The 22,897-nt window shown below is 53.6% G+C and overlaps 1 protein-coding gene across 1 annotated transcript in view; it reads left to right on the top strand.

The window, feature by feature from the left end:
• The window catches only part of LOC144728296 (stomatin-like), a 43,537-nt gene that overhangs the window by 16,170 nt on the left and 4,470 nt on the right, over positions 1-22,897 (top strand). Inside the window, exons 4-7 of the mRNA XM_078607615.1 lie at positions 3,036-3,108; positions 11,967-12,049; positions 15,148-15,351; positions 16,522-16,577. Of these exons, the coding sequence (XP_078463741.1) occupies positions 3,036-3,108; positions 11,967-12,049; positions 15,148-15,351; positions 16,522-16,577 (416 nt within the window). The remainder of the gene's footprint in view (positions 1-3,035; positions 3,109-11,966; positions 12,050-15,147; positions 15,352-16,521; positions 16,578-22,897) is intronic.

The following is a 22,897-nucleotide window of genomic DNA, read 5'->3' as shown; positions in this document are numbered from 1 at the left end:
TGACCTCTTCTCTCCGCCCTACGCTTCTCTTGACTCTCTTAGATTCTGTGCTGCTGGCTCTCTGTGCCTCGTGTAGACTCCGCGCCTCGGCTACACTCTTCTCTCGTCTCGTGTAGACTCTGCGCCTCTGCTACACTCTCCACTCACCTCGTGTAGACTTTGCATCTCTCTCTGGCTACACCGTATGCATACTCGGCTCGTGTAGACCTTTCTCTCTCTCTGGCTACACCGTATGCATACTCGGCTCGTGTAGACCTTTCTCTCTCTCTGGCTACACACTATACATTACTCAGCTCGTGTAGACCGTTCTCTCTCTCTGGCTACACACTATACATTACTCAGCTCGTGTAGACCGTTCTCTCTCTCTGGCTACACACTATACATTACTCAGCTCGTGTAGACCGTTCTCTCTCTCTGGCTACACACTATACATTACTCAGCTCGTGTAGACCGTTCTCTCTCTCTGGCTACACACTATACATTACTCAGCTCGTGTAGACCGTTCTCTCTCTCTGGCTACACACTTATACCTTACTCTCCTCTACTCTCCATTACTCTCCTCTCCTCTCCATTACTCTCCTCTCCGGGCTCTATCTCTGCACCTTCGTCTTCATTCTTAGATGGTTCCACTTCCGCCCACCTACTCCTCTGTGCATCACCTTATATATCTCTTCTTCCCGGGAGACGGAGCGGATGCGGACCTCAACGTCGGCACCGCTCCTCAGTTACCCAATCACCACGCGCTATCTCTACGATCCGTTTCCGCCCAGCGCGTGTTTCCACTCCCCGACCAATCACACCGCGCTGCCACCCGATCACTCCCTCTCAGCGCGTCACCGGCACACAGCCAATCAGCAGCACTACCCCCACCCGCGCACTGACGCCTGCTCCTCCCCGTCAGCGCGCGTCACCACACACACACCCGTACATACGCGCTGGCACACGACGTATACACCCAGCGCGTATCACCACTACATATGTGTACATTTAGGTCCGTGTGTGTGTGTGTCTTTTTTGCCTGGGCAATGCCAGATGTGTGTGTGTGTGTACGTCGATGTGTGTGTGTGTGTGTGTAAGTCCAGGTGTGTGTGTCAGTCCATGTGTGTGTGTCAGTCGCTGTGTGTGTGTTGGTCGATGTGTGTGTGTTAGTCGATGTGTGTGCATGGCTCCATGTGAGTGTGTAAGTCACTGTGTGTGTGTCTATGTGTGTCAGTCGATGTGTGTGTGTACATCGATGTGTATGTGTCTGTGAGTCCATATGTGTGTGTGTCAGCCGGTGTGTGTGTAAGTCAATGTCTGTGTGTGAATCCATATGTGTATGTGTGTGTAGGTCAATGTGTGTGTGAGTCCATATGTGTGTGTGTGTGTGTAAGTCGATGTGTGTGCGTGGGTCCATGTGTGTGTGTAAGTCCATGTGTGTGTCTCTTGGTATGTGTGTGTGAGTCCATATGTGTGTGCGTAAGTCAATGTGTTTGTGGGTTTTTTTCCCATGTGCTTTCTCCGTTTTCGTTTTCCCATGTGTTTCCCCCGATTTGTTGCCCATCTTCTTGCTATATTTGCCTCCGTGTAATTTGCCATTCTCTGTGTGCTCTGTGTGTTATGTCCCTCTGTGTGTTCCCTCGCTGTGTGGTTTATGCCATTTTCACCTGAGGACGAGCGCTTGTGTTGCGTTCGAAACGTTGTGATTTATTTTTATTTTATTTCTACATACGTGACTTTACCGAAAGAACCAATGAGTATGTACTCTTTAGTTTGATTTATATATATTCCAACTCTGATAATAATAATAAAAATCCGTATCTCTGCGATGGGAAAGTGCACGCACGACTGCATAGAGCAGTGTTCTTCACTCATTTTCAGAGGGGAGCCACTTTCAGTGTGAGGGCCGCCACACATTTGAAACCCATGAGGGTTTGACAGCAGCACGATGATGATGGGGGATGTTTTCACCATTTGTGTATTGTCGGGGGCTGCACGTCTAGGGGCTGCACTAAAGGCCACCACGGATTTTTCAGAAGTCCTGTGACACAAGACTTCAACGGGCCACACTCTCTGCTACGCCGGGGCAAGCTGCTCAAGGGGAGATTCCCCAAGGCCCTCTTAGTCTTTTGACCTTGACTCCCATTTCACAATTAAACTATATCGACAAAGAAAAGCATGTTTTTCATCATCAGCAACATCATTGCCATCATCATCCTCATCTAGAGCATTGGTTCTCAACCTTTAGTGGCTTCCTGTTGAATTTTGTTTCAACCGAGTATACCACCCTTGCCTGACTCAACATGGTTCTGAGAAATAAATATATGAATAATGGACATCGATATGTTAACCAATTGTCCATTTGTGAGGTATCCTTACGAGCTAGTAACTGCAACCTAATACAAAAAAATGTCAACAGACGCTCTGCATGCGTGATGTAATTTGTTTGCACTCGCTGGTTACTCTTGGAAACCACATCGTTTACGATCAATGAGTTTAGAAATGTATTTATATATTGTGCTAGGTTACCATATGGATTTATATATTATAGTAGTTATTTTATATTGCCATATTCATACGTGATTATTCACCAATGACTAACGTGTGATATAATTTCACATATTTATAAATCACCTCACGTACCCCCTGGGACATTGCCAGGTACACCCCGGGGGTCCGTGTACCCCCCTGTTTGAGAACCACCGCTCTATAGGACAACAACAGAGCTAGGATGCAGGCGTCTGTCCCGGGCCACCTTGTTCTCTGCCGTGCCGTATGGGCCATGTCAGCTGCAGAAGCGCCCAGCATGGCCACTCAGTCTCGTGAAGACCGATTCCCACCGTGCCACACACAGTAAGCTGCGTGCCTGTGACTTGGTCCCGTGGACGTGCAAGAGTTACCTCGCGATGCTTTTAGTGGAGGCTCTGCCGCTGTTTGTTGGTACGCTGCCTACGCAGGGCGAACGCGGAGGAGGTGGTTGTTATCGCTTCGCGTGGCACGTTTCATTACGTCTCTCATTGCCTCGTGTTGTTTGTTCTTGTTGTGCCGGACTGCAGGTGGTTTACGAGTATGAGAGAGCCGTTATCTTCCGTTTGGGTCGCCTCTTGTCGGTGAGGGCCAATGGACCAGGTACCCCACACGCAACGCACGCGGTCACACGCGCGGGTCACGGGGCCCCGCGTGAAGGTCGCCTCTGAGCTCCGCTTGAGCCTGCATGTGGCTCACATGCACTCAGCCTTGATCGGACCAACCAGCTCGACGGAGCTGAACGTGTGGTTGTGTTGTTGTTTAGGCCACCCACACAAGCATAGACCGGCTCTGAGTGTTCTACATGTGTAGGGGTGTTACGGAGGGGCTGTATACAATGGGATCAGATGGGAAAGAAACACAGTGGGCGTGGCTATGTCGGTGCACGGGCAGGTGCTCCCAGCGACGTCCGCATCGGGCAGCCTGGGGGGCTGACTCGGAGCTGGGATCCCCCGGGGCCCCACCCCTCAGCGGGGGGTTTGGTATAAAAGGGGATGAGCCGGAGGGCTCGGGGAGATATGTTAAGCTAAACCAGTGAAGACCGAAGATCGTCCAGATAGGGCCCTGGACTCCCCTGGATCGCCGCCCTTATCAGGGCCGCACAGGACCGAGCCAGCGGCGTGGTCCCGAGAGCCAGAGCCGGTGCTCTTATCAGAGCTGGTCTGGGACTCCGGGTACCGTAAGCCCGACTTACCAGTGTCGGGCCAGATAGCCTCCCCTAGCCCGTTAGTGGAGGACTAGGAGGTAGGTTAGGCATAGCTAGCAAGTGTATCCCCAGCTAGCCGGGTGAGGGGGCCGATACCCCCTCCAGTGTTGTATGTCCGTGATTGTGCCAACTGACGCGGAATAAATACGTGTGCCTCCAACCCCGGCGTCCAAGAGTCCTCAACGATATTACATCTGGTGACAGAAGTGAACAACCACGAACATGGACACGCGCCGGACAGCTCGAGCCAGGGTACCGGAGGCTGAGGACACCGATGCAGTTGTGGAGCACGAGACGGCTGAAGAAGGCATCGAGCAGCCGGGGCCAGATGCATCCACACCGCAGCATTGGGATGGGGGGGATCCGTCGACAGATGGACTGAGGCAGGCTCACGCAAAACTGGCGGAGCTGCTGTACGCTGCTGCCGCCACACTGGAACAGATCACACGGCTGGGGGCTGGTGGACTGCCACGGGGCGACGACAGCCGACGACCAGTGCGCCTTCCCGCCATTTCGACGGAGCCCAACTTCGAATCTTCCGCCATCGCCGCAGCAGCTGCTGAGGGCGTGGCCGGCCTGAGCCTCGCGTCCGACGTCGGACGTACAGTGGCTGCCGCGTCATCACCAGCGGACAGAGCGTCACCACTGGTGCGACCGGCGATGCCATCCGTCGTTCGCGCCGAAGCCGAGCAGAGTGACGGTGACAACGGAGAGCGACCTTCCACGGCGGCCGCTGCGTTGCACCAACGGCTACCTCCACTCAAGGAGTTTGTTGGCGAGGATGGCGACTGGGGCGGCTTCCAGCGGCGCTTCCTCGCGCACCAGGAAATGGCGCAGTGGACAGATGCCGAGGCTCTCCGCGCGCTGCCGGCGCTCCTCGACAGCGACGACCTCGCCACTCTTACATCGGCATCGAAGGACAAACGCTCCACGCTGCAGATGGCACTGCAGCTGCTGGCTGCAGTCTACGGACCACCGTCGGACTGCAGGCAGCTCTTTTATGATCGCCAGCGAGGTGCAAAGGAGTCGCCCCTGGCGTATCGTACGAGTCTCCTGGCACTAGCAAAGACGGCCTTCCCACGAATGGACAACGAAGGCGTGGACGCTATGGTAACCGAGAAGATCCTCCTGCTGGCGGACGACTTAGACATCGTCGTCGTGGCACAGGACGACGCAGAAATGTGTTCCCTCCAGGCTGCACGACTCCTCCACGCCAACCTACTCTCGCAGCGACGGAAGGCCAGCAAGGCAGTGACCGGGCATGCTGTGGCTGCAGCCACACTCCCAGCGGAGGAAATTTGCGCCGTCGATCATCAACTGCAGCAGAGAACGGGAGTACGGGCGGGCCGGGACGGGTCGAGCCGCCTCGACCATCCATCGTCGTCGCCAGCGCTCCCGCGCTGTTACAATTGCGGCATCCGGGGCCATGTCGCCTCGGGGTGCCGCTCTCCTCGGCAGCGCGGGACGACGCCTCGACAGGACGCCGGCCCTCCTCCCAAGCTCCATCAACATAACCCGGCGAGTCGCGGCACCCCTCATGTTTGGCCCACGCACACACCCGTCACACACTCACACACCGCAGCGAACGGGGGGCCGACATTGCACACCGTCGCGCCAACACGCACCACTGTGGGGACTCATATCGAACCCAGCCAGTGGTCCGTGTTGGCCCATCACGTTGTGGCCCCATCGTCGGGGTCGTCAGCCGTTGTGGGGCACATTGACGGGGTTGAGGTGCGCATCCTGGTCGATACGGGAGCATCGGCGACCATCATTTCAGAACTAATTTACAATATTCTTCCTGTCCAGAGCCGTCCTTTGCTGCCCGTTAACGTTCCATTCTATGCTGCTAACGGGGGCTCACTTGGCATCATTGGACAAATTCGAGCGCAAATTTGTATCGGTGATATCAAATTATCTGGCCCGATTTTTGTTTCCTCCTCGCTGGCGGTTCCGTGCCTGCTGGGGACGGACTTCCTGGGCAAAATGCCGATTCGTATTTTGATCGACCAGGGCTGCATTGAGCTCCCGTCGGGCCGACGCATGGCGTTTCTGCCGTCTCCCGCTGCGGGTCGGACGGCGTTCGCGACGGTACCGGCGTTCGTCGATAGAACGGTACGCGTACCGCCGGGGGCACAAATGTTGGTGCCTCTTAAACTTCGTCGGCCCTTCGCTAAAGGCATTGGGGACCAGGGGGTTCTGCTGGGGCCGTCTAGGGCCGGGGTTAGCAGACCTCATTTAATTCCGGCCCAGACCATCGTTAAAGGGGACGGGGATCCTTTCATCGCGGTCCTCAATGTGGGGTCGCAGACGGTGGTGGTTCCACAGGGGACCGTGCTTGCTCACGCAACGCCGGTGCCCTGTGAGGAACCCGTCGCGAATCACGTAAGCACTGTCCCTCTGCCGCGACCACATTCGGACAGCGATGAAGGGTGGCTCGAGGCGCTTTGTGCGGGATCGACGGACCTGTCGGATTTAGAGCGTCAAAAGCTTAAAACACTGCTGCGTGAATTTTCCGACGTTTTCAGTCGGAACAAATTCTATTTGGGCTGTACTCATCTGCTGCGTCACCATATTGATACAGGTGACAGCGCGCCAATACGCCAGAATCCTTTTCGGTTAAGTCCCGCCGAAAAGGACCATGTCAAATCGGCCGTTGATGACATGTTAGCCGCCGACATCATTTCTCCCTCTACCAGCCCTTGGGGAGCGCCGATCGTCCTGGTTAAGAAACAGGACGGCTCGTTGCGTTTTTGCGTCGATTTTCGTCGCCTCAACAAAATTTCTGTTGCCGACGCATACCCGCTCCCACAGATGGACGAATCGCTTGACGCCTTGGCGGGAGCGCGATTCTTCTCCACATTGGATTTGCTTTCGGGATTCTGGCAGCTTCCTCTGGACGATGATTCAAAGCCTAAAACTGCATTCCGTACACCGCACAGCCTGTTCCAATTCAACCGGTTGCCGATGGGACTCCACTCAGCGCCGGCAACTTTCCAGCGATTGATGGAATTGGTTTTGGCTGGATTGCAATGGGACTCGTGCTTGATTTATTTGGATGACGTTATCGTCTTTAGCAAAACATTTGACGAACATCTCCAGAGGTTGCGGGCGGTTTTCCTTAAAATGCGGGCTGCTAATTTGAAATTTAAACCCCAAAAATGTCATCTGTTACGCGAATCTGTGCGTTATTTGGGACATATCGTCGGACGCTCAGGTATTGCTACCGATCCCGCCAAAACGCAGTGCGTCAGCTCCTGGCCGACTCCCACCTCTGTGGGAGAGGTCAGGAGTTTCGTTGGATTCGCGTCGTATTACCGACGGTTTGTCGCGGATTTTGCGACAATTGCGAAGCCCCTACACGCTTTGACGTCAAAGGGGGTCCGGTTTCATTGGGGACAGGAAGAGGAGGCTGCTTTTCGCTCCCTTCGGGACGCTCTGGTAAAAGCTCCTCCCTTGGTTTACCCCGATTTTTCTAAACCCTTTTTGCTCGACACCGATGCGAGCAACACGGGTATTGGGGGCGTGTTTTCCCAGGTGGTTGACGGCGTAAAACGGGTAGTCGTGTACGGTAGTCGGGTGTTGTCTCCAGCGGAGCAAAGATATTGTGTCACCCATCGGGAACTGTTGGCAATTGTCAATTTCATCCAACAGTACCGCCCGTATCTGTACGGTCGGCGTTTCACCGTCCGTACAGATCATGCGGCACTACAGTACGCCCTGCGAGTTCAACAACCATCGGGACAATTGTCTCGATGGTTGGAGATTCTCCAGGACTTTGATTTGGAAACTACGTACCGTAAGGGCGTTCGCCACACCAATGCGGACGCTCTGTCGCGCATGCCAACCACCTCCGAATGCGCATGCCTCCTGGGGTCGGGACGTTGCAGGCCTCCGGGTCAGATATCCGTTCCGGTCTTGGCGGCCGCCGACGACGCAGCGTCAATGACGAATTCGATCGCACAACAGGGAAAAGATTCCCTGTTGTGGTTGCCTGTCACTGAATGGGGGCGCCTCCAGATGGAGGATACCTCCCTCCTCACGTTGCGTCGTCGCGTCGGGGGTGCTGGGCGGGGGAGGGGTGATGCCGACTCATGGGAAATGGTCCAGGGTATGGTAATGCATTGGGACGGGAGATCCCATCGACACCGGCTGGTGGTCCCTTCTGGGTTGCGGGGTAAGGTGGTGTGGGCCGCTCATGAGCGCCTCCTCCACCTGGGGACCCAAAAGACCCTCGCCTTGCTCCAGCTTGATTTTTTTTGGCCGGGCATGACAAGGGATGTCGCGGATCTGTTGGGGTCATGCCCTCGGTGTGCGCAACGGAAACCACCAGCACGGGAGTCTAACCCGCCTTTGCAATCTATCAAAGTCTCCAGAGTCAACGAGCTTGTCGCGCTGGATATTCTGGGCCCATTCCCCGCCACCCCCAGGGGCAATAGATATTTGTTGACCGGTGTGGAGTACTTTACGCGCTGGCCTATGGCCTGGCCCCTTGCCAACCAGTCGGCAGCAGCCATCGTGGAGACCTTTGTCCAGGGATACGTCCTGGACAAAGGTGCTCCGGAGCGGCTGCTGACCGACCAGGGCAAAAAATTTTCCGGCAAACTACTCCAACAAGTCTGTGAGCTCCTGGGCACGAAAAAAATTCGTACCTCCCCGTATCACCCGCAAACTGACGGGATGGTCGAGCGTCTGCATCGAACCATCACGTCGATGTTGTCACAGCAGGTTTCGGACTCACAGACCGATTGGGACCTGCAAATTCAAGGGGTCTTGGCAGCATATAGAATGGCCCCCCATGCGGCAATGGGATTTTCTTCCTGATGTATGGCCGCGAACCTGACCCGCCTGTTCGGGCCCAGCTGCAGATCCCCGCGCCGCAGGGTAAAACTAAATTGGCCGACCATGTTAAATTTAATCTTGCTAAATTAACAGAGGCACGGGATGCTGCCATGCAAAATTCCGACCTCCGTCAGAAAGCTAATGAGAGACTCAGGCTGGGTCAGGCGCACGTGCTGCAGTGGAAGCCGGGGGACAAGGCATGGCTGCACTGTCCACAGGTACCACTTGCAACCTCCTCTAAACTGGTGCGGCCGTGGCGGGGCCCTGTGGAGGTGGTTGAGGTTTTGCGGCCTCAGTGCGTACGCATCAATTGGGGGAAGCAGCGGTGGTTTGTGCACCCGTCCAGATTAAAACCCTTCGTTGCGGTACGAATTCCCACTTCACACACGCGTGGCCAAACATGTGGGGGGTCGACCGACTCACAGGGTCCGTCTCCGCTGCTCTCACCTAACGTGTTGCCGGCTGTCCCGCCCCCAGATGCACCAGGAGTGACGGACTCACGCCCGACAACCCCTCCTGGGGATGCCGAGGGTCTCGCGGCATCAAAAAGACACTCACTCGGAGACGGACAGTTGCCACCCGACAGTCCGCCATCCGGGGTTGCCCCGTGTGACGGGCCCGCTGCAAGAACACGCGCAAAAATGCGCAGACTTTTGTGAGGGCCGGAGAAATGTACATATGTTGTGTTCATTGTGTGTTGTGTGGGTGGTGTGGTTCCTGCACACTGGATTGTACATATGTTGTGTTCATTGTGTGTTGTGTGTGTGGTGTGTTCTCCTACATATTGGATATAGGGTGCTCTTACGGTATTCGTATTTATTCGGGGGGGGGGGGGTGCGCCGGGTTAATTCTCTTCTTGCTGTTGCAGTTCTTGTTGGTGTTCTTGTTATTGTTGAAAAAAATTGTGAGGCACACGCGGGTTCAAGGGGTAAATACACTTTTATTGTTGTTTTTTTTGCAGCCGGGACGGCTGCGAGCTGTACAGGGGGGGGTGATGTAGGGGTGTTACGGAGGGGCTGTATACAATGGTATCAGATGGGAAAGAAATATAGTGGGCGTGGCTATGTCGGTGCACGGACAGGTGCTCCCAGCGACGTCCGCATCGGGCAGCCTGGGGGGCTGACTCGGAGCTGGGATCCCCCGGGGCCCCACCCCTCAGCGGGGGGTTTGGTATAAAAGGGGATGAGCCGGAGGGCTCGGGGAGATATGTTAAGCTAAACCAGTGAAGACCGAAGATCGTCCAGATAGGGCCCTGGACTCCCCTGGATCGCCGCCCTTATCAGGGCCGCACAGGACCGAGCCAGCGGCGTGGTCCCGAGAGCCAGAGCCGGTGCTATTATCAGAGCTGGTCTGGGACTCCGGGTACCGTAAGCCCGACTTACCAGTGTCGGGCCAGATAGCCTCCCCTAGCCCGTTAGTGGAGGACTAGGAGGTAGGTTAGGCATAGCTAGCAAGTGTATCCCCAGCTAGCCGGGTGAGGGGGCCGATACCCCCTCCAGTGTTGTATGTCCGTGATTGTGCCAACTGACGCGGAATAAATACGTGTGCCTCCAACCCCGGCGTCCAAGAGTCCTCAATGATATTGCACATGCAATATAGGGGTCACGTGACACATATGCAAGGTATTGTGGGAGTTGTGCCTTGGTGCTTTTTGTGAGCAGCAGTAGCAGCACACCTGTGGTGGTGGTGGCTGTGCTGCTGCCTATTGGTCAACAATGTTATGTATGCTGATGATCTGGAGTAGTTGGAGGCGCTGCTGCTGAACCTGGAGCATGCCACTAAGAGGTGGGTGGGGCCTTACCATCAGCCCCACCAAAACTAAGCACCTGCCTGGGTATTTTGTACCATCGGACACTCCACCCCCACAACTCCCAATAGGTGATGGGGCAATTGTGGAGAGAGTGGAGAGAGTGGAGAGCTTCCCATACCTGGGCAGTGTGCTCATGAGCGGCTTTGGTTTGACAGAGGTCTCGCTCCGAATCAGTCGAGCGGCATTATATTTTCATCAGTTGCGTAACGCTGTGTCGAAGCTACCTGGTCTGTCGCTCCACATGAAGCTTCAGGTCATAGTCATGCCCTCCCTTCTCTACGCTTGCGAAACGTGGACCCCCCTAATGGAACATCTTCGCCGGTTAGAAACATTTAGGCTGGCCTGTCTACGATCCATCCTGGGTTAACCAGGCTCGATTGTGTGAGGAGCTCACAAATCATTGAAAGATCTGGACAAAGCCCCATTGGTAAGCTCCTCCGGCAGGCAAGGCTGAATTGGCTGGGTCATGTAGCCCGCATACCCAGCCCCCGCATGCCTAAACAGCTTTTGTTCGGCCAGATAGAGGGGGCTCAACAGGCGCGGCACGGGCTAGAGAAGAGATGGAGTGATGTGGTACAGGAGGATATGTAGCTGTGTGGACTTGCCAATGACTGGTACCAGCGGTGTCAAGATCGGCCTCTGTGGAGGATTCTCGTGAAGGATGCTACTGGGCAGTTGGAACCAGTCGCCCTCCAACAACAATGGAGGGTGGAGGAGCGACGCTCACAACAACGAGCGGAGCGCCGGGTGGCTAAAGCACAGAAAGTTGGCACAGTAGGGGGCACAGGTGGTGCATTGGCCAATCATATCAGTCAGTTGACCCGTGGCACCTGGGTCTGCCCCGTGACCTCCTGCCAGTGGGCGTTCGACACTTCACGTGGTTTCAATGTGCACATAGCCTGGCACAAGTGTCGTGGTTATATCACCGCCACTTAGCAGCGAATGGCGGTTGTTGTCGCTGCTGCACGTGGCTGCCTGTAACCCAGCGTTGTGGAGGCAGCAGCGAGAGTTGGTGGATCGCAGCACAAATGTTGCGACACTCCCTTCCCGTGGGCGTCGAGATGTGGACTCCGCCTGTTCCGTCTGTATGGGATAGAGTGTTACCCCCTGGCACGTGTGGTTTTCTCCAGGTGCTCTGGTTTCCTCCCACATGTAAACACTATTTAATTAAACAATAACACCTTCATAGATAGATGACTGCAGAGCTTGGGCAGTTGGCGCCAGCTTCTCACCGCGTGGCTGCTGCTGCCTTCTCGCTCATCTGTGTTTTCTCCTCCTGACGCCTCTGAGTCGATCTCTCCACAAGAACGAGCCAATACCATGCATGGCCGCATTACAAGTTGACGTGATTATTATTAAATGTAATCGTTTCCACCCATTCTGAAGTTGTTGATTGGTCCTCTCATTGTTTACAGAAAGTGTTGGTTTGGAGTTCGGTACGAATCTGTTCATACTTTATCATCCAGTGCCTTTTAAGGCACTGACATATTAACGTTCCCTAATATTCGATCTAGCTGAGGCCACAGTGGTGTACACGAGCAATTGCAGGTCTGCCCTTGTCGGTGTTGCACCATCACCCTGTTGCTGTCTCTCTATTCCCAGGGATATTTTTCATTCTCCCGTGCCTGGACACCTACCAGAAAGTGGATCTGAGAATGCGGACTCTGGAGGTGCCACTACATGAGGTGTGTGCGTTGCGAATGAGTGTCGAGCCTCTAGGCCAAACCGCCCGGGATGCGCCCCGATCCCACCACACCTTGGAAGTTACGCAGGGTTGAGTCTAAATAGTGCTTGTATTGGGTGACCACCGACACAGAGACACACACAAATACAGACAAAGATTCACCATATAGCCTCAACAGACCATACGCTTTGGGTCTTTCGGTAAAGTCACGTAGATAAAAAAAATGAAATAAAAAATCACGACGTTTCGATCGCAACACAAGCAATCGTATTTAGGTGAAAAAATACAGCAGGCGGCCTGCTGAGGCAGGAAGAAATATAGCGAAAGAGCTCCTGTAGCCAAAGGTTATATAGGTTTGAGATGGGTACAACCCCAGGGGTAAGTGGGCGGGGCTAGAGATGGAATTTGCAAGTAAATGTATGATCGCAGAGCTAGGTATACCTCGGCTATTGTGTTGCTAGAGATTAGCATGTCAATCTGTTAATGTAAGCTCACGGCTATGGTGCTGAAGAAGCCATTGTATTGCTCGAGATTCGCATGTCAATGTGAGATGGCTCCCGCAGCAGCGGCTGTGTTATTGAGAGACATTCAGCCTATTAAACAACAAGCGCCACCGCCGCATCAAGGAAAGGGGAGCAGCAGCTGTTAGTGAGACATTTAGCCTGTTAATGTAAAGGCATTTTCAAGGTAATGTAACTCGGAGAGTCGGAAATAACTGCTAACAACGGCAGGTAGGATGGAAGCATCACATCCAGTTACGACTTTACCTAGTTAATAACGTCCTTTCAATGATTGCTCAGTTTGTACCCATCTTCTCGGTTGAAATTGTGTCTGTGTTTATATATCTGGATGGCTTCATGAACAAATCTTTGTTGATAGCTAGTGGTTTGCATAGTACCTTCGTCTTGGAGAAATCAATTTCATGTGTGCCCACAGCATTAAAACAATGATCAGCCATGGCAGAGGTGTTGGTCCTAACGTGTTTCAGATCCGCCTTGTGTTCGCGAACACGGTCTGAGACATGTCTCTTAGTTTCCCCAATGTAACTACTGCTGCAGGTACAGCTTAGTTTGTAGACACCGGGGTATTGCATGTCAGGGATCACATCCTTCACAGATAGGATCAGATCATAAATGTTATATACTGTGTTGAATCGGACCTGGATCTTGTGTTTGCTCATGATTTTGGAAATCTTTTTGGTGACCCCTGTTATGTATGGCAAGGTGATGGTTTTGATTGGGTCTTCAGGTGGTTCTCTCCCAACGGTTTGGGTGACAGCTTTACGGATTGTGCAATCCGAATATCCATTCATCTTGAGGGCTTGGTGTACGTGCTCCAGTTCATTGGCTAGGTGGTGATGGTCGGAAATGCAACGAGCCCTATGGTGTAGAGTTTTGATGAGGGAATTCTTCTGGGATGGATGGTGGTGGGAGTCGGGTTGTAGATAGGCATTTGTGTGGGTGGCTTTTCTGTAGACAGTGTCCCAATGAGCCATCTGGTCTCTTTTCGATTAAAACATCCAAGAATGGTAACTTGCCATCCCTTTCCACCTCCATGGTGAATTTGATGGCTGGGTTTATGGAATTGATGTGGTTGAAGAATTGGTTCAGAGCTGGCAGGCCATGTGGCCAGATGACGAACGTGTCATCTATATATCTCTTCCACAAGGACGAAGATGGGATGTCTGGATGGCATCTGTCTCAAATTTTTCCATGAAAAAATTGGCTACCACTGGAGATAAGGGAGAACCCATTGGGATACCTTCAACCTGTTTGTAGAATGTACCATTCCAGGTGAAGTAATGAGGTGGTCTTGCCAGTGAATGGCAGCAAGGTCTCAGACAGAAATCGGACCAGTTTGTAGGTGGGTGAGTCAATGGTGGAGACGATAGGACGGAGTGGTGTACATTCTTTATGGATTTTTGGTAAGCCGTAAAATCTGGGTGGTCGAGCAGCAGAGGGTTTTAGAGAGCCGCTTGGTTGGTTCGATTAAAGATGTGGAATCGGTGATATTTTTGGTTTTCGTGACCAGGCGGTTGGTAGGATCTCGATTAATTTTGGTATAGGTGTCATCATTAAGTAGGTCCTGAATTGTGTTACTGTATGTGGTTTTATCCATGACAGTGGCATTGCCCTTGTCAGCTGAGAGGATGACTATGTCATCTCTCTTTTTTCAGTTGAGCAAGCTCAAAAGCGCTCATCCTTGCTGATGTTGCTAATGGGTTTCTTACCGTTTTTTAGGATTGCAGTGATTTACGATCTCGCCACGTCTGCAGGAATGTGTCCCAAATCTTTAAGGGCTACGTCGACCTGGGCAATGATATCATCAACTGGGATGTGTTTAGGGGTGACTGCGAAATTCAACCTTTGAGCTAGTACCGATTTTAGGCTGTCGGAAATTGGGCTGTTACTCTGATTGATAACAATCTTATCAACGTCTAACTTTTTTAATGTGTGGCTCTGGATTCTTCTTAGACAGGCTGAACTTGGAAATCAGGTTATCTTTGCATTTAGCTGACATCGAGGCGGCTGAAGAGGCAGTTATGTTATCTACATGGTCCCAATCAGATGTAGACATTTTTTCTGTCAATGCTAAGTGTGATTGTAAGAGAGTCTTGTCTAAATTATCGAGTTCAAAACGGAGCAATCTTATTCTCTCTGAGATCAGAGCTAGGCCGGCCCTGAACAAGATCCGTTTAGCATTAGGAGAAGTGACAGCAGAAGATGTGAGTGTAAAGGCGATCGCTGTTACCTTGGTGTCGCGACATCTCTTCAGAAAATTGAGTGACCTGAGCAGATGAGCCTTCTTGTCTCGGAGTCTGTTAAAAAATCTAATGGTTGTGTGGAAACCCTCCCCGTAGAGGCGGTTAAATCTTGACTTAAATCTTTCGTGACTGCAGGAATTCATACTCTTTTGGTCTTTCGGTAAAGTCACGTAGATAGAAAAAATATAAAATAATAATAAATAATAGTTTAATTAACATCAGCATTGGGGAGACTAAGGTGGCCGGGCATGGTGCTTGCTAACAGCAGTTTCTCCAGCAATTGCAGCAAGCCGTTGAGTGAGGATCTTTGTGGCTGCGGTGCCTGCTCCCCCAAGGTGATCACGAGCGACTCGCTAAGCGTGCGGGTGAGCGTCGCCTGCCACTACCGTGTGGAGCGGGCCAGCATCTGGGCCGTGAGCGTCGCTCAGCCACTCGAGGCCTTGGGCTTGGTGCTGCAGGCTAAGGTCCGAGCCTTGGTGGCCAAGAAGGATCTGAGCTACATCCTACAGCATCGGCCAGAATTGGCTCAGCATACAAAGGTAAAATCATGCACGGTCATAGAGCTCCACACAGGCTGCTGGGAAAAGCGGTGTTGGCGAGCAGTTATGAAGAAGGGTACGGTGTCGATGTTTATACACCGCACCAGGTAACCATTCAAGGCTGAGTCGAGCTTAGAGGATGTCCAGTGCCAGTTAAGATATTCATCATCTCATGTGAGTGGGAATCGAACTCGGCTCGCCAGGTTCGTAGTGCGGCAGTTAGCACGCTGCACCACCGATCCCCCATCAAAGTGCACGGCTACACCCACGCTTAAACACATACACTGGGGCTGTCACCCATACGTAATTACTCTTACAACTACTGTTATGTTCAGGTAGCAACCGTACATCACAGCAAATTATAATAGGGGTCTCGTGGGCATTATTGACCCTCCTTGACCATTTAATTCACTAGTGTGAGTTCATGCCTTGGATCGAGTCCCCACTTTGCCAGCAGGGTGTATGACTTTGCAGTTCTTTAGTTTTACGTGTGATCTCTACTCATGCATACTCGCATGGGTCACTCCCCGTGAGTGCCATAGGTCAAGAGGGGAACCCCGAGCAGTCAATTCTGACTGCTAACACCCATGGCAGAGTTGCCCTGTGTTTTTATGTCCCACGTGTAACTGGAGCACGTACTCTTTCCGTGGTAAATTGCTTCGCGGAAGTTATGAAACCATATGGCTTTGGGACATTCACAGTTTTCTGATTAACTTAATGTAACGTGGAAAGCGCGACTACCTGCGTGTGAGCGTATGAACAAAAGGGAACAAAGGCTGATCGGTGCACAGAGAAGATAGCAGAGATGCACACTTAGAATGACAGAGGAACACATCGACCAGAGGACAAGCTCGAGACACTTTGACTGCTGAGAAATGTCAGTGGGCTTGGGCAGAACGACGTCGCTAGAAGAGACGATGGCCGGCGGTCAAGACTACGGACGGAGTGGCAGACAAATGAGGGAATGTGGCTGAGAGGACGCCGCTATGGACCTGCACGCAGGTACCATATGGTTTGTTACGCGTCAAGACCAACAGCTTGGGGAAGCTTTCATCCAGCAGTGGATTGACAAAGGATCGTAAAAATAATGTGTTCAGTGTAATAACTTGCTTACCTAAAGCGATGCAAAGTAAAGTGATGTTGTGTTCATGCGTGTTCTTCTTATATCAGGAATGTTTGGATGCAGTTGTGGGCTCATGGGGGATAAAAGTGGAAAGAGCTGAAATGTAAGCAAAGCGTCTTTTTCACACTCACACGCTCACACACGCTCACACAACCAACAACAACAAAGATCCCCCGTATAGCCGTAGCAGACTGTTGGGGCAAGTGCTGTCAGCAAGCACCTATGAAGGCCAGCACGGCACATGAGGGGGTGGGTGGTCAGCACCACGCCCGGCCGCCTTTGTCTCCCTAGTGGCGATGTTTACACACTGCACCAGGTACTCACTTGAGGCTGAACCAGGACCGGTTCAGATAATCGTCAGTGTGTGTTTGCCGTGAGCGGGAATCGAACCCGGGTCGCCAGGTTCGTAGCGCAGCGTAGCGCTAACCGCTACACGACCGCTGCTTACCCTCCCTCACAGAATGTCCACTGTCCTTAGAGAGCGAGGGGTTGACATTACTTCTCATGAGAACGACTTTGTTCAGATTTCCATTCTGGCAGCCCCCCTCCTCTCTGCCCCCCATTTTATCTTTATATCCGTCCCCTTAGATTTGAATCCCGGATAAACACGGACGCATTCCCATCCACACACCCACTCCGCTCAGATCCGCATTTGAGGTACACACAAATGAGATTTACACAACCTCCAACCACTGGCCTCGTGGTTGGAGGTTGTGGCTTCCAATCCCAATTGGGAGGCAACTCAACGTTTGATGAGTTGTTGCGTAATGTGTGTGGTGTACGTGGGGTGAAATATGTTGTGTGATGTAACGTGTGAGGTGGCTGTGATGTAGGTGTGGTGCACGTGGTGTGTGGTATTAGTGTGGTGTAATGTGTGGTGTAGCTGTGGTGTAGCTGAGATGTGTGGTATGTATATATGTTGAACTTCTTCCGTACCATATGTAATAAACCTTCTCGAGACGGCTCTTGGAATCAGTTCTTTATTTTCCACTTCCACAGTTACACACACTCCCCGTTGCTGACAGGCAACAGGAAGCGGGCAGACAACCAGCTAAGTCACTCGCGCACGTGGCACCCAGAGCCCCGTACGCGCGTGGCTCCTGCTCTCTTCGTTCCCAGGTCTGCTCCCGACTCCCTCGTCTCTCCCCCTCTTCATCCCTCGGTCACGTGGTACCCCTAAGCCAATCCTCCGTAGTCAGCCCAGCCCGTTCCAGATCATTCCCCGTCAATCCCGGGACCACGCCTCTGATCCGGCTTCCCATTAGCTGAGGCCCAAATTGGCCAAGCCAATGGCCCTAGCTAACATGCCGTGATCACGCCGAGGCCATGCTCCCTGGCTCTCCCTTTATTGGCTACAAAGCGGGACCGGCAAGCCGATCGCCACGTGAGCCATACATGGCTCTTATTACATCACCCCCCCCCCCCCCGGTGAAAAAATCAGCCGACTCGGCTGGGAAAAGGGCGATCAACCGATTCCATAAAATAGCTTATTAGGGCACCAAGGCGCATTTAACAATGAAGGGTGAAACGGCGTCCCTGCGCCGCACAACACTTAAAACAGAATCACCCATGAACAACCCGACATACATTAGGGCGCCCCTGCAGCGCGGTAACGACAGGGAAGGGATAGCGAGACAATCAAACGCTAACGAAACGGGAGAGATTTAGATCGCGTACGCGACGCGGGACCCTCTCCGCTTCCTGCGTATGGTCGCCTCGTCGCCGGTTTGACAGGAGGGGGTAGGCGTGAAGAAGAAGATTGGTCGTTTTCGGTCATGTCCAGGGCAGGTCCCGTTGGAGGGGGGGGCGCGGGGGCTTCTTCAGCCCTCAGAACCTGTTCATCTGCAGGAGGCACACAACAGTCCCCCTGGGGATCAACGGGCGAGGCAAGCGGCGCATCCGGCACATCAGATCCCGGCAGGCCAGTGAGTGGGGATGAGGGATCAACACGCGTACTAACATAGGGTTTAAGTCGCGACGAATGGACGTACCACCGACGTTTTCCGAACTGGACGCGAACACTCTGTAAGTTCCGAATGTCCACCAACGTCACAGGCCCCCGCCACGGCCTGTGCAGTTTAGGGGATGTGCCCACCGGCACTTGAGGGCAGTGGAGCCATGCCAGGTCGCCCACTGACCAGGACATGTGAGTATGCGATCGACGCGCATACTTCTCGTTCCTTGCCTGTGCACGGGCCGTCGCACACCTGGCAGCCTCTCGTGCCTCCGTAACCCATTCAAGCGAGTCCCGTACGTGATCAGGCAAGGAGCAGGACGGTTGTTTACTCGGAGTACCCAGTTGTACATCAATGGGTGGTACGTTCTCACGGCCATACATCAGAAAAAATGATGAGTATCCCGTGGACGCGTGTGGAACCATGCGGTATGCCGCTAAGACGCCCGGTATGTGCAGGTCCCAATCGGTTTGCTTTTCACTCACCGTGTGACAAAGCATAGCCGAGAGGGTGCGGTTGAATCGTTCCACCATGCCATCCGTCTGAGGATGGTACGGGGAAGTGCGGATCTTCTTTGTTCCCAGCGCCCCGCAAACTTCCTTAAGCAATTTGGAGGAGAAGTTACATCCCTGATCCGTGAGCAACCTCTCGGGTGCCCCCTTATCCATGACGTACCCATTCAAGAAAGCATCGGTGATGGACGCGGCCGTCTGGTCGGACAGAGGCCAGGCCATCGGCCATCTAGAAAAATATTCCACTCCGACCAGAAGGTATTTATTGCCCCTAGCCGATGGAGGGAACGGGCCGAGAATGTCCAGGGCAACCAATTCGTTTATGCGGGACACCTCAATGGAACGTAATGGCGGCACATACTGTTTCCGAGGCGGTTTCCTCTTCGCACAATCATGGCATGAGCGGACAAAGTCATTAACGTCTGCCGTCATGCCGGGCCAGAAGAAATCTTTCTGCGTCGCGGCCAAAGTCTTCTGCACGCCGAGGTGCATCAATTTGTCAGCGTGCAGGGCGCGAAGCAGGTCATAGCAAAGGGAAGTAGGCACGACCAAGCGTGGTCGGTCAGGTAACCCGTCGGAGCACATTAATAGTCCCGCCTTGCCCCGGAACATCCGCCACGTCCAACCCGCCAATTGAGATTTTTGTTTCCCGATCAATTTCCGCAGCGGAGCCAGCGAGGTATCAGCCTCCTGCTCGCGCAGCCAGACCGAGTGCAGCAGCTGTAGGGTATCATCAGTGTCCACCGACACCTCCTGGTCGTCCTCGTTCGTCATCGCCCCCATAACCGGACAGGGCGAAGCGAGCGGCGCCGCACAGCGGTGCATACCCGTCAGACAAGTGCACGGGGGAACGGGTGGCAGCCTGGAGAGCGTGTCCGCGTTAGCGTGGCGGACCCCCTTTCGGTACGTAATATCGAAGAAAAATTCCTGTAATGATTCCAACCACCGAGCCAATTGGCCTGATGGTTGGTCCAGTTTTAAGGAGTATTGCAAAGCCACGTGATCAGTGCGGACGAGGAACTTCCTTCCATACAGGTACGGCCGGTACAGGCGGACAAAATGCACAATCGCCAAAAGTTCCCGCCTTGTCACGCAATATCGTGTTTCTGCAGGGGACAGAACTCTGCTGCTGTACGCAACCACTCGCTCCACCCCGTCTTTACGTTGTGATAAAACGGCCCCAATGCCGATATCGCTAGCATCTGTGTCAAGGATGAACAGTTGGGAAAAGTGCGGGTAATCGAGCGTAGACGCCGTGGCAAGGTGATCCCGAAGCGAGTGAAAAGAGCTTTCCTCCTCCGGACCCCATTTAAACCTTAGATTTTTTCCCGTCAGAACATGCAATGATTTAGCCAATGTTGCAAACTTCTTAACGAAGCGGCGATAATAGGATGCGAACCCAATAAACCGCCGAACATCGCCCACCAAAGTGGGTGTGGGCCACTCTCGGACACATTGTGTTTTCTGAGGGTCAGTGGATACGCCATCCGAACTGACGATATGACCCAAATAACGGACGGAGTGTTGCAAAAGGTGGCATTTCCTAGGTTTAAACTTTAAGTCAGCCGACCGCATCCTTTGAAAAACCATCTCCAGGCATTGGAGGTGTTCCTTGAACGTGCGGCTAAAAACGATATCGTCTAAATATATGAGGCACGTTTCCCACTGTAATCCAGCCAGTACCAATTCCATGAGTCGTTGAAACTTCGCCGGAGCCGCATTCAGGCCCATAGGCAACCGATTAAATTCAAAGAGACCTTGCGGCGTGCGGAACGCCGTCTTGGATTTTGACTCGTCATCGAGGGGAAGCTGCCAAAAGCCCGAGGACAAATCGAGGGTGGAAAAGAATTTAGCACCCGATAAAGCGTCCAATGAGTCATCCATCCTTGGCAAAGGGTACGCGTCTGCCACGGAAATCTTATTTAACCGGCAGAAATCTACGCAAAACCTTGTCCCACCATCCTTTTTCTTAACTAGAACCACGGACGCGCACCCCAAGGGCTGTTGGACAGCGAAATAATATCTGCCGCCAACAACTCGTCCACTGCGCCGCGCACATATTCTCTTTCCGCCGGGCTCATGCGATGCGGATGCATACAGATGGGAGGTGTCGCACCGGTGTCAATATGGTGTGACAAAAGTGACGTGCGGCCGAGATCCAAGTCATTCTTGCTGAAAACGTCAGCGTAGCGTAGCAATAATGACTGCAGGGCAGTCCTTTGCTCGTTCGACAAGGAAGAATTTTCCCCGCACAAATCCGCGATCCACCGTTCCTGCGAACGATCGCGTGGAAGTCCACCAGTGGGCATTTGGACGTGCGGCTTTTCGTCAAAAGTGGCGAAATCGGTAGTGGCATGAGACAACACCGATCCCTCCGGGACAACAACCCGGTCAGGCCCCCCATTCAACACCTGTATGAACGGTGCCTGACCTGGCCGTACGATCGTTTGGGCCGCCGCCAAGGAAAAAGATTTAGCTACCGAATTTGACGGGGACAAAAGCACGCCCATTGCACCCTTTTTAACTTGAAGGGGTTTCCGGTAACGCAGCGGAATGAGCATTTGTGCGCCTGATGGGACCTCAACCGTAGCAGCGACGACGGCGGTAACAGCGTTACCCGGAGGCGTACTGCCCAGCAGGGAAGGCAGGAACGACATCCTACGACCCCCCGGCATTTCCAAACAATCTTGGTCGACCCGTATTGTTAGTGGCATTCGGCGCAAGAAGTCTGTACCTAGCAAGCATGGGACAGCTAGCGAGTGCGAGATCAACACGGACCCCTTAGCGGTAATATTCCTGATAGCGATACTCACATCGACTTGACCGCAGATACCCATGCTACCCCCATTTGCAGCTACGCACGCATCATTAACCCGACGTATCCGTGACGTGGGAATGGACAAAAGATGAAAGATTACATCGGAAATGATGGTGGCAGATACACCAGTGTCCACCAAAATACGGACGTCGACGCCCTCGATGGTACCCCGTACCGTCGATGAGCCCGATGCTGCAGCCACAACCCTACGAGCCATTTTTTTCCATTGTGTAGCAGAGCGTGGAAATGATGCAGAAGAGGGACAATTATCATCAGGAGTACAACAATGAGTGCGAGTGGATGAATGATGTGACACGACCTGCCGGGTGTCTGATTTGTGCCGACTCGCCCGTTGGTGTTGCGGCTCCGCGCCCGGCGGAGGAGATGGAGGCCCCCTCGGCGGAAGTGGCGAAGGCAGAGGTCGGCAGCGGCAGTCGCGGGCGAAATGGCCACGTCGGCCGCACTTGAAACACGTGGCCGTCGTCGGCCGGCGGTCGGACGACTCGGCCCTCGCACGTGGACGGCTCGCGTAGCCACCACGCTGGTCACGCTGGTCGCGCGGCCGCCGTCCCGGAATCCCGTGCGGAACAGCAGCAGCCAGCATGTCGTCGTCGCCGGAGTCGTCGGAGCAGTGGACGACCCGTCGTGGAGACCACCCCAATGGTGACCCGTCGATTTCGGGTTTCCCCGCCAACGCCGCCATCTGGTCCCAGCGCTTGATGTTAAACTTAGCGTCCAGGCAGCGCGCCACCCATCGCGATGTAAGCGGTTCGTGGCCGCATACCGGCAGCGAGATGTTGAGCTCCTGGGACAGCTCCAGCATACGGGAAAGGATGAGAGGATCCAGATGATCGGCTGTCGCGTTGGGGTACGCGGCCATGGCCAGCGCCACCAACGCCCCCCGATAAGCCAAAGGCGACTCCTCCGGTCCTCGGCGACGCGACATAAATTTTCTCGTGGCCGCTGTCGGCGAGTCGTAGAATTCCGCCATCTCTGCAAACGCATCACGCAGCGTCTTCTTTTTGGATGCCGTGATGGAGCGGAAGACCCCCAAAGAAACATCATCGAGCAGTGTAGGTAGCGCTTCCAGCGCCTCCGCCTCCGTCCAATGCACGGATCTGAAGGCCGACTCGAAGCG

This window comes from Lampetra planeri, chromosome 28 (genome assembly GCF_965212315.1).
Source record: "Lampetra planeri chromosome 28, kcLamPlan1.2.h2, whole genome shotgun sequence".
NCBI lineage: Eukaryota > Metazoa > Chordata > Hyperoartia > Petromyzontiformes > Petromyzontidae > Lampetra > Lampetra planeri.
Note: the sequence above shows the minus strand (reverse complement) of the source record. Positions and strands in the feature narration are given on the sequence as shown.